The 12,234-nt window shown below is 44.6% G+C and overlaps 1 protein-coding gene and 1 long non-coding RNA gene across 9 annotated transcripts in view; one reads left to right on the top strand and one right to left on the bottom strand.

The window, feature by feature from the left end:
* LOC149124590 (uncharacterized) overlaps positions 1–12,234 on the bottom strand; it is a 335,846-nt gene that overhangs the window by 293,939 nt on the left and 29,673 nt on the right. Inside the window, exon 2 of one of the 8 annotated variants that reach the window (XR_016213270.1) lies at positions 7,122–7,258. The exons of the other annotated variants lie outside the window; for them this stretch is intronic. This is a non-coding gene — a long non-coding RNA (uncharacterized LOC149124590). Of the gene's footprint in view, positions 1–7,121; positions 7,259–12,234 lie in introns of those variants that run through there. 8 annotated transcript variants of the gene reach the window in all.
* HTR2A (5-hydroxytryptamine receptor 2A) overlaps positions 2,436–12,234 on the top strand; it is a 64,255-nt gene continuing 54,456 nt past the window's right edge. The window contains exons 1-3 of the mRNA XM_008273798.5: positions 2,436–2,912; positions 3,049–4,041; positions 7,064–7,264. Of these exons, the coding sequence (XP_008272020.3) occupies positions 3,633–4,041; positions 7,064–7,264 (610 nt within the window). The 5' untranslated portion in view covers positions 2,436–2,912; positions 3,049–3,632. The remainder of the gene's footprint in view (positions 2,913–3,048; positions 4,042–7,063; positions 7,265–12,234) is intronic.

The following is a 12,234-nucleotide window of genomic DNA, read 5'->3' as shown; positions in this document are numbered from 1 at the left end:
CATTAAAAGTTAAGGATGAGTAGGAAGTCCAAAAATACAGATATGTTAAGATGATTGCGAGCCACTCATTGAGCAAACATCTTGGCACCAACTCTATGCTCAACTGAGCAGGGCACAGTCCACACTTACATGGTACTGACATACAACATAATGTGTGTTTCAACAGGAGACTGCAGAAGATGCCAGGGTCTTCATCTCCGCTGGAGAAGGCCACAGAAAGCTTAGTACATTGTTAAGAAAAACAATTGAACTTTACTGAGTGCTTAAAATGTGCAATACACACATGGAAATTATTTAGCTTTCAAGTCAGTCCTCGAGGTGTTAGTAGTCCATATTTTAGGTGAAGAAACTAAAATCCAGAGATTAAATAACTTAAAGGTCAGAAATAGTGAGTAGCAGCTCTGGTACTCCAAGAGATCACTTTGGAACTGAGTTTCAAGAGTGAGCAGGAGTGACCCAGGTGGAGACAGCAGTTGGAGAGCGAGAGCATTCCAAACCGAGAAACTTCATTTCAAACATGTAGAAGCAGTCAGAGGCCGGCGCCATGGCTCACTTGGCTAATCCTCCACCTACGGCACCAGAACTCCAGGTTCTAGTCCCAGTTGCTCCTCTTCTAGTCTAGCTCTCTGCTGTGGCCCAGAAAGGCAGTGGAGGATGGCCCAAGTGCTTGGGCCCTGCACCTGCATGGGAGACCAGGAGGAAGCACCTGTCTCCTGGCTTTGGATTGGCACAGTGCACCGGCCGTAGCAGCCATTTAGGGGAGAGAAGCAACGGAAGGAAGACCTTTCTAACTGCCAAAAAAAAAAGACGTAGTCAGAAACATCCAGGTTCAATCTATTAATAGGCTATACGTAGCATAGAGGCAAGAGTACAGGCCTGGCCAGTTAGGCAAACAGGACAGGTGGATAAGAAAGGAACCATGTGCCCTACGACAGTTGAGTAGTAATTGACATTATTCTATTTGCATTTAATAAGAGTTAATAAAAATGGCTATCAAGACCAGAGTTCGGGCTATTCTAATCCAGTTTCCTGTGAAGCTAGGATCTGCTGCCTACCATGGTGTACATTAAGTACTTAAGTCCCTGCCACTAACATGGGAGCCTCAGATCGAGTTCCTGGCTCCTAGCTTTGGCATGACCCAGACTTGGCTGTTGTGGTTATTTGGGAAGTGGAACCAGTGGATGTAAAAATCTGTCTCTGCCTTTGAAACACTGAATAGTAAACGCTTAGTATTGAGAGCATCTTGTAAGGAGAACACTAAGTAATTGACTCTCATTTGAGCTTCATAACAGTCTCGTGAGGAAGGTACCACCATTATCCCATTTTACAATGGAGAAGGCTAAGCTTTGAAGCAAGAAACCAGATTGCTTGGGGTTCTATTTACAGCTACAGAACCACATTCAGTACCAAGGACCTGCCACTCTAGACTGTGCTGTTGGCCAACTGTTCCCCAGGGCACTCATGTGATGCAGAGGAGCAGGATGGGAACAGGGCAGCGAGGGGGAAAACGAGTACACCAGCCCAGCAAGTGGCTGCCACAGCCCTCACCGAAAGTACGGCAGCCATGGGCTGTAGCAGGAGAGTCGTGAGAAATACACAGCTCGAGGTATCACTGGAGGCTGCTGGAGATCTGGCAGCAGGAAAGAGGCAGTGACTAACCAGCAGCCGTGTGTAGAGATGATGCTTCCACTAACCAGGACAGTGACTGGCACAAGCACCCCGACAGAGTGGAGAATGGCCATGGATGCTCAGGAGGTCAAGGTCTTCCCAGCTAGAGGGAAAGGTCCAGAGGGCAGCGGGATGGGTAGATCTGGAACTTCATCTTCTTATGAAAGAACAGATTCAGCCACCAACACGTGGCAGGCATGAGTAGTTAGGTGTGCCCAGGGTGAATGTTAAGGTGACAGGAGTGTAGAAAACCCCAAGGATTCAGCAAAGAGCCCCTTTCTGCACGTGTAAGGTTAAGATCTGTCTGCCTTCCCGAGACAACTCCCAGGCAGCACACTACTACGAGGGAAGCACAGTCACCAGCATTTCTTCTACCAAGCTTACTTGCTACCCTGTGTGAGGATCTAGATGGCATATTTCTCCCAAAGCCAGCCAGCCAGCTGAAGGGCATGTTTAATGGTCAAAGTAAAACTTCCTCGTTCATCAGGGTTATTGTCACAGACCTGCTTAGCCACTCCAAGCCCACGCTGCCCGTGTCAGTAATTCCATTTTGGCCACCAGCCCTGTTGGCTTTGGATGGGAGCTCTGTAGGCTTCTAACGCTTTCAGAACACACCATCCCAAAGCCCGATTTCTGTTCTGCTCAACACTTTGCACCCTTCAACCCAACACATCACAGCATAGCTTATCTGCCTCATCACAAATCTACATACGAGTCCTTGTTTCCAGTTTCATTTTTAAAGCAAAAAGCTTCCCAGTGATAGCATGTAGCAAGGAGAGGGTGAGGGGAAAGGGGAAAAAAAAAAGCCCGTTTGGTCTGCCCTCACTGGCTGTTGCTACCTTGCAGTTTGTGACACACAGAGGGAGGTCTAATCAAGGGAAGGAGGCAGCCAGAGGGCCATTTCATTCCCCTGGAAACCAGGAGCCCCCTTGATGCTGACGTCTGTGCCTACTTTCCCATGCGACTTTGAGGGGGGCTCTGGAGCGATTTCGTGCCGTGCGCCAGCTGAGCGAGCCGCACAGGGAGGGAGGATCTGACTGAGCGGTGGCAGAGGAAGCCAACACGGACCTCACAGTGCTGGAACTGGCTCCGGTCTCGCATGCAGTTTTGGAAGTCAGCAAAAAACAGAAATCAAATTACTCTCATCTGCTACTGGAGAAAGCTCAACCCGGCTTCATTACTATGCGAGAGGCAGCAAGGAATCTAATAACCCAGCGTGCCTACTGTGTGGATCTGAAGATAATGTAAGTTCCCATACTGCTGTCTAATTTTCTGGTTTGAAATCATGCTTAGCCACAGTGCCATCAATTTGATGATAATTTCTAGCGTGGAAAGTTATCCACTGATCTTCAGAGAGGTTTCCTCTTTCCTTTTATTAAGGAAGCAGCACAGTGCAAGCTGAAATTCCTGACGGCAGCTGTGGCAATTCAGCCCAAGACTGAGAACGCGAAATATATCCAATTACTATGGGATTACCACTGCTTGTTTTTATAATTGACTTTCTCCATACACTGTCTGCATCCCTGCTGTTTTGGACTGCATGCCGTCTCAATATTGAGATGACAATCTAGTGTGATCCGAGTAACTGACAGCGTGAGACAGGATTAAACCCAATTCCTAGTAGCTACAAAACTTTCTCAGCCAGGGTCTCTCCCCCAAAGCTGAAAACTCTACCACCTGGCTGAACTCTATCTTCTGCTTAAAGTTCATCCTGCTTTTTTGTCCTTACTTCGCGTTTTCAAAAGATCAAAGCCAACGTTGGAGTCTGCTGGAACAGGGGACACAGGAAGCGCCACCTCGGCTCTCCATTACCGTAATAATGGGAGAGGGGCAGGCAGCCAGAGGATCCCAGCGTGCCCCACAGCGTCAGTGTGACAGAGTGCAGGGACGAAGATGAATGGCAAGCACAGGCTGTAACTTAGCGATCTCTCTACACTTCAGCTGCTGCACGCTGCGGCTCAGAAATGGATATGCTGTGTGAAGAAAACACTTCTTTGAGCTCCATGAACTCTTTAATGCAATTAAGCGATGACACAAGGCTCTACAGTAAAGACGTTTCCTCCGGAGAAGCCAACACTTCCGATGCATTTAACTGGACAGTAGACTCCGAAAACCGCACCAACATTTCCTGTGAAGGGTGCCTCTCACCACCATGTTTCCCCTTCCTCCGTCTCCAGGAAAAAAACTGGTCTGCTTTATTGACAGCTGTAGTGATCGTCCTAACCATTGCTGGGAACATCCTCGTCATCATGGCTGTGTCCCTAGAGAAAAAGCTGCAGAACGCCACCAACTATTTCCTGATGTCACTTGCCATAGCCGATATGCTGCTGGGGTTCCTAGTCATGCCCGTGTCCATGTTAACCATCCTCTACGGTGAGTGGCACCACTTTCCCAGCCGGACCCACGCTGGTCATGTGCAGCATGTGCATGCCTCAAGACACGGGGGACAAGCTGGGCAGAAGGCTCTGTCTATAGACTAGGGTTTACCATGCTGTACCAGTTACTTGGTTTTTACTCTAAAATTGGGTTTCACGGAAAAAATTCAGATCTGTGATTAGTTTGGTGCTTGAAAACATGTGCATTTTGTAGAGGTTATGAAGTTTAACACTTCAAGATCTTTCACATAGAAATGACCCAACACAGTCTTAAAGCAGTAACTTACCTGTCCTTTTGAATCACTTTTTGTTTGTGCCTTTATACTCCCAAACAGTCAGCCTTCAAGGGAGCGCAGTTTTATCTTTGTCACACAGTTTTCCGCACTTTTCGTAGAATGGCCCAACCTTTCCAGTTAGCTTGGAGCATTTGCAGGAAGAGCACTGGCAATGGAATGGACTGAATGCTACAGGAGTCCCCAATTAGCCTAAGTGGATTACTCCCGTTCTAACTGTTCCCTGCCCTAAGAAGCCAGTATGAGAGCGAGCCTTTGAATTATACCCCTAACTCTTTAAAAATGCATGTGTGTCAACGCCTCCTTTCTGGGATACAGCAGAGTAGAAGACCGTCTTGCTTTCATTTCCGGTTTTCAAATAGGCAAACCTCACAGCAAAGTCAATAAACACTGGGACGACTTCAGCCAGGCACAGAACATGATATTTTCTGCAAATGCTAAAAAAATACAGCCAGATTGAGAGCCGGACAATTGAAACATCACCAGTCACCCAGAGCTCAGGTACAGGTTCCAAGAGCCGTCTTGATTAGTTGGGCAAGCCTGAGGGGCTAACAGGTTAGGTTTTTTTTTTTTTTTTTTAATCATCCCAACCCTGAAGCGTGTGTGATGAAGGAGGGCAGACAGTTTGCACAGGGCTGCTGCGCATAGCAAAGCCAGCCCCACCCCCACTGCCACCTTGACCATAAGTATCACATCCGAATGATCTCATTAAATTTGCTTGTCATTTCCCCAGACTTGCTGGAAAGAGGTCCTCGCAACCCAAAACCCCGCCCCACTTCGGAATCCAACTCAGAGGGGTGGCTTAAACAGGAACGGCTGCAAGAAGGCAGTCGTGACCCCTGGTACCACCCACTCGGGGTGCAACGGCGCCCCCTTGCGGCAGCTGCTCTGCACTTAGCCTGTTCCAACAAGGGTGCCACCCGTTCCCGAGACCGGAGCCACCCCTCCCAAGGAAGTGCCCCCTCCTTATCTAGGCCTCCGCCACCTCCTGGTAGGGGAAAGCCCCTCCAACAGCAGACATCAGATCCGAACAGGAGAAGCCAGCTTCCGCTCCAGGCAGTGTTGAAGGCTTATTTTTAAATTCAAATTCGTCCCATTTTGACTGAAAGGGTCTGAAATAATAGGCTTGTATCCTTCACCCTTTGTCTAAATAACCCTGGTAGCATTTGTGTGGTAGGGAAAGCAGAGTTGTATGTGGAAAGTTTGTTCAGTTTTGTAGGTCTGTAATAGAAAGTATGTTTTGTAAGTTTTCTTACATGCAGGCAGAGCTAACCCTCACTGCTCCTACGGTTATCAGGATTAATGGTTATATAGCCATCGATTCCCTTCCAAAACTCAAACCAAAGAAGGACACTTTGCTTACATGCATAAAGTATGCCCTACTTTCTAGTACAGCAGGTGAGCCATCATGCACCTAATAATGGAGTTGTCTGAGGAGCTTTTTAACACTTTATGGTTGGAACCAACATCTTCCCACCCTCCTGATTTGATTTCCCTGGGCTGCTCTTTGCCTGGGCATCAGGACTTACCCTAAGGCTAGCCTGCTGACTGACAGTGCAACCAGGGATGAGAACCACTGCCTTACGCAGCAGCTCTCAACGTGGGATCGTGAACCAGTTGACATCACCATCACCTGGAACCTACTTAAAAAAAAAAAAAGTTAGCTTGGGCCCGCCCCAGCCTCACTAGGTCAGGACCTCTGCGGCAGGTGCAGCAGCCCGTTTTAAGCAGCCATCTAGGCTGTTGCTCACTCAAGTTTGTGAACAACTGCCTCCAAAAAGCAACTCAGAACAAAGACATCCATACTTTTCTTCAATTCATCCCCTCACACTCAAAATACAACTTTAGTACTAACAGCGTTATTAGAATCTCTCTCATCCTTCTGAACAAAGACATATTCCCAGTGTGGATTTTTAATTTAGTTATCATCTTGCACTATCTTTACCATCACTGTATGGGATTGGACCATGGAACTCAATGGCTAAGAGACAGTCCCTAACTTTAGGGACCTACAATCTGGAGAAATACACGTACGGGTAAATAACAGCAGTGTAGTGTGGAAGCTGTGCTAACAGAGGACCCCAAAGCATGTACATACTTTAAGTCAAACTTTAAGATTTGAAAGGCAGAGTTATAGAGGAAAAACAGAGGTAAGTCATCCTTTTGACATAAATTGTCAAGACCCAATACAGTGATGTAGTGGGTCAAGTGGCCGCCTGCAGCACTGGCGTCCCATATGGGTGCTGGTTTGATACCTGGCTGCTCTACTTGGGACCTGGCTCCCTACTCATGTGTCTGGGAAAGCAGGGGATTGCCCAAATGCTCGGGTCCCTGTATCCATGTGGGAGACGTAGAAGCAGCTCGTGGTTTCTGCCAGGCCCAGCCTTGGCTATTGTAGCCATTTTGGGGAGTGAACCAGCAAATGGAAGATTTGTCTCTCCCAATTCTGATTTTCAAATGAATCTTAAGAAGAGAAGGCCCCTCAAGAGGGACAATTTGAATTTGCCTCACTGCACTGACATAATTTCAGGTATTAGAAACTTGTGAACCCCCTATTCACAGCCAGCAGGACTTAATGTAGTTAAAGACAGTTGCTAGCAAGCACTGTTCCTTTCATTGCCCTTTGCCATCACCTCTGCCTGTCTGAGACAAACTTATCGCAGGGTATGACCCACACACCCCAAGAGGCACAAGACTGCTTCCTGATATGGTCCTTCTGCATCCCAGGGTACAGGTGGCCTCTGCCCAGCAAGCTCTGTGCAGTCTGGATTTACTTGGATGTACTCTTCTCCACGGCTTCCATCATGCACCTCTGTGCCATCTCACTTGACCGCTACGTGGCCATCCAGAATCCCATCCACCACAGCCGCTTCAACTCCAGAACAAAGGCCTTTCTGAAGATCATTGCCGTTTGGACCATCTCTGTAGGTGAGTGGGAACACATTTCAGCATCACCTTAGAAATAGCAGTGTGACTTTCCAAAGAGACTTGCTCTGTTTCAGTGCACTGAGCCCTGACATCCTGTATCTATGTTACCCGTCTCAAGATGTGTTTCAACATAGTAATGACGAGAAGTGCTTTAGGAAAGGGAATCTGTTTATGTCATTGCCTGCCAATGTGAATGTGTATTGCTTTGCATATTATACAAATGCTAGTAGGGTTTAACACACACACAGGAATAATGGCACTATTCTCCCCAAGTCACATTCAAGGTCACTAAACCTGGGTGTTTCCCAGAGACCTCATTTTCTATCATTGCTGAACTTGTGGTCAGTCTAAGGATGCAGATCTCATACTCAAGAACCAAGAGTGCCTTAGAGTGTAGAAAAAAGTTCCAGGTGACCAGATTCCATAGCTCAGAAGGAAAAGGTGTGGATGGAACTAAGTGGCAAAACTTGCTTAGGAGCAATGCATTTCAGCTTTCCCATGGCCTCTGTGGCCTCTCTTCCTGCTATGACACCACACCAAGTGATTCAACCCTCTTGGCTAGGTTGACCATACACCCACCCTCTTGGGCTGCTCTTCTGTCACACACCCCACAGTCATTCCATAGACAAGGAAACCAGGACTCAGAGTGACATGAACTGTGCTAGGCCCCACAACTAGCAAGCTATTTTGAGATTACTCAATTCTGATGGGTATGAATCATACTTGCATGTTCTCCACGTATGAGAAATCTTGTGCATTTTAGATTGTGGACTTCATGGTTTGAGGTAGACAGGAGAGCCTATTATAGGAGTTTGATGCAGTAGGAAACATGAGTACAGTGGGTTTGTGGCTAACCAGGCAAGAACTGAGCTTCCAGCACCTAGCCCTGATCTTTCTGCTGTTCAGGGAGGGAGTCTGGCAGAGTTTTTGCCACAAGATGCTTGTGGTTTAAGTTTGTGCAATCTTGGATTCATTCTAAAAGGAGTGACAGTAAAAGGACAGCTGTTTGCATTACCAGCTGCTTATAAAACCCTGTTGAAGAGCATCCTAGGACTTGGTTCAGGTGAAGTACAGCCCAGGTGCGGGACCACCAAGACAGATTGCCAGAGGGGGAAAATGAGCAAAAGGAGATTAAGGATGGTGTGAATGAAGCAGCAAAGTTATTGACACATTTACTCTAGTTTTACCCCCATAAGTTGTCCTACCACTAAGAAATGCAAGTTTTTACACACACACACACACACACACACACACACCGCAATTCTCCCATCTTAGTCCAACATCCCAACAAACAACAGTAACAAAGTATAGCAGTTTCCAGGCACCTGAGCCACAGACTTAGTAGCCTACGAAACTTATAGGCAGTCAGCTGCAGAGAGGCAAGTTACATAGGATGACATCACTCACATCTAGGAGTCAATCGAGGTCATTGACTCCAAAGCCTACACTGTCCACTGTGGAATGAGATTGTCACTGGCTGTTTCTGGCTATTGCCCCAGGAGACAGGCATGCTAGAATGGTTGTGGGGGTGCTGGCCAAGGTTGTTCATCTATTTCATCAAAACTTATCACATATCTGCTATGTTCTTGAGCACTGCGACTACTGAAATAGAAGAGACAAGCATTTAATGAGCTCTAACAGATAAGAAAACCTAAGAAAAATGGACTTACCTAAACCCTGTCCCAGAGGCCTGTGAGATATATGGCTGGGAGGGGGGCGGGAGAGGGCGCAGATAAGAACTAACGAAGGGCCTGAGGAGGCTCAGCCCAAGTATTTTTCTAGCATTTCTGCTTCAGTTACTTTCAGATTCTTTGCTTTATGAGATTTAAGTTTAGGTCTTTAGTTCAGCTGGAATTTTTCTAGTTTTATTGAAGTATGTCACAAAGTCATGTGATCTTAGTGTGTGCAATGATTTTATAGACATTTTGTGAAATGACTACAATCAAGTTGTTTAACATACTTTTTCACCTCACCCTAGTTCCTTGCGTTTTCTGGTAAGGTTTATGCAAGTTTCAAGAACACAATTCAGAATTATAGTTGTTATGCACTACATTAGAACCGATTTAACCTAACTGTATGTTGAACATTTCCCCATCCCCCTGCTCGTTTGCCATGTCAGCATTTTAGATGCTTCATGAAAGTGAGATTGTGCCTGTCTGACTTGCCATCATGTCCTCAAAGTTCATTTATCATGAATGTCAAGTTTACAAAATTGACAAGTTGATTATTGTCTGTGATCCAACTTATTTTTGTCCAGTAGTGATTAAAGTTTTTGGCAACTATAACATCAGTTCTTCCTCTTTAACTCATTGATACATCCAAGTTTTCTTTGGTGAATTTGAGAATCAAACTGCCCTTGGAGCCCTGGCATTTAATCATAAATATCAGACTAGGATGATTTTTCTGTTGGTAGATGATTTTTACAGGTCTTCATTTTCTAGCCTCATTAAAAAAGAGATTTCCATTTTCCACCCAAGGTATTTAAGGAGAAGTAATTTTTTTTTTAAAGCTTATTCTCCCCTGCCAGGATTTATTTGCAAGGTAATGGGACAGAAACATCTTTCATCTGCTAGTTCACCCCCTAGATGGCTTGAACAACTAGGGCTGGACCAGACTGAAGCCAGGAACTCCCTCCAGGCCTGCACATGAGTGGTAGGAGCCCAAGTACTTGAACCACATTCCTCTGCTTTCCCCAGGTGCATTAAAAGGGAACTGGATCAGAAGCAGACAGGACACGAACCAGTGCTGCAATATGAGATACCTCTATCACAAGCTTTGGCTCGACGCACTGCACAACACCACCAGCCTCTTAATTCTCGAAAGGCTATAAAGAAAATAGCTCCAGATCTCTCATCCTGATGGCTCTTCTCTCATGAATTTTTATTGATTAGAAAGGCAAAGAGACCAATCTCTTATTCACTGATTAACTCTAAATGCTAACAGCTGAGGCCAGACAAAAGCCATGAATGTGCAACTTAATTCAGGCTGCCCACATGAGGGTCAGGGATGCCCAAGTACCTGAGCCATCATCCGCTACCTCCCAGGATGCACATTAGTGGAAAATCTGAGTCAAGAACAGAAACTAAAACACATACACTCTGGTATGGGATACAGGCATCCTGAGCAGTGTCTTAACCACCAGGCCAAATGACTATTCATATACTTTTAGTTTAGAAGGCAAGGAGTAGAGGAAGTGTTAATTCATTATTCCCATTCAGAAGACTGCCAATTATTCTTTTCATTTCACATTATTTACCCTGATGGTATCTAAAACAATGGCATTTCTTGTGCAAAGTTTGAGCATTTTAACTCCATTTACCCCTATTGGCTTTTTGCTGTGTCTTCTGAAAACCCAAAAGAATTTTAGCTGTTCTATTAGATTTTATGTATTTGTCATAAATTGACCCTTAGCTGTTGTTCATTGCTTTCTTCATGATTCTGCCTCATTTCATGTTCCTTATTCCTGGAGAACTGATACCAAGAATAAAACTACATGATTTTGTATGTTGTTTTCATTTTAAGTGTATTTTTGCTCAATAGTCAAGGTTGACAGACATCACTTATTCAATGCTGAGAAAAAGTATTTCAACGTTCTAGCTTAACTAAGTTTTCATAAAGAAGCAAGATCAGTCTTTGTAGCAACTTCTTGCCACCCTTTGCCACTTTAGACTTTTAGTAATTTTACTGTGTGCCTAGGTGCAGGTTAATTTTGTTTTGATCTTGAATGGGGCTCGTATCAATTAAGTTTGTGGCACATCTTTTGTCATTTGGGGAAAATTGACATTATCTCCTCAAATATTGCATGAGCCCCATTCTCACTAACCCTCACTTCTGAAAACTGCACCCAATAGGTCTTTCACCCATGTTTCCACTTCCTCTCCCAATCTTGCTTTAATCTGGGTAGTTTTATAGGTTATTTTCCTGTAGTATTAGTCCTCAACAGCTATTTCTAACCTGCTGCTGGGTCCCATCTATGGTTAATTTCAGTTACTATTGTAGTTATAGGTTTTTCCCGATTTTTGTATAGTCTACTTTCTGGAATGATCCCACATGCTTTTCCCATATATTTTCTTAATTATGTCAGATATAAGGCTTACATGGGGATTTCTACTTCCTAGGGTTTTTTCAATTTTAATTACATTGTTTGCATTTTTATTCTTAGTTGAATACTGGGTACTGCCTAAGAAAACTGAGGATAATTTAGCTTCAGCAGGTATAGTCCCCTGAATTATTTTAATAGGGCTTTTGGTCAGAATTCGAGTTTGCCCTTTTAGATCAGATGTGTTCCTTCATGATCTCAGATAAAAGCCCGATGTGTTCTTCATTTTTAAGTGCTCCAAGCTTCATTTTTTAGATCCTTAACACCATGAGATCACTGCTAACTACTTGGCTAATTGCCATCAGTCAACATCTAACAAACTGGCAAAGTGCGAGTCTTATCCCAAGTAGCTACTACAATGCCATCTCTAGTACATATCTAATAACATCACAGAAAAACCACTAGGTTATTTTCCTATTCAACTTCAATACCAGTTCTTGGTTTTTTCCTTAGTTCTCAAATAAAGTAAAGGGCTTGATCTTTTGCATGAAGTAAAAAATGTGCAGAAACCATGGAGAAAAACAATTATATGAAAAACATTGATGTGGCCAGAATAGAAGAAAAATATTATATCAGTGACAAATGTTCATATCCTTAAGATATGAAGAACACCTATATTTTAACAAGAGCACAAACCTTCCAACAGGCAATTTACAGAAACATTTTGAAGTAAATTCATGAAAAATGTTGAGCTTTAGCAGTCATGGGAACATAATTTAAGACAATACATACTCATTTTCATCCCTATGATTGCCACAGTATGTAAAACACCTAGTGCTGTCCTGGACATAGTACAATAGGCAGGCTCACATCCTGCATGTGTAAGTGTGTATTTATTCTTAGACCACAAGGTATTAGTATGTCATCTGCT

The sequence above is a fragment of the Oryctolagus cuniculus genome, chromosome 9, assembly GCF_051225735.1.
Source record: "Oryctolagus cuniculus isolate XC-2025 breed Fujian yellow rabbit chromosome 9, ASM5122573v1, whole genome shotgun sequence".
In the NCBI taxonomy this organism is placed as follows: Eukaryota; Metazoa; Chordata; class Mammalia; order Lagomorpha; family Leporidae; genus Oryctolagus; species Oryctolagus cuniculus.
This window is presented reverse-complemented; position numbering and strand designations above follow the sequence as displayed.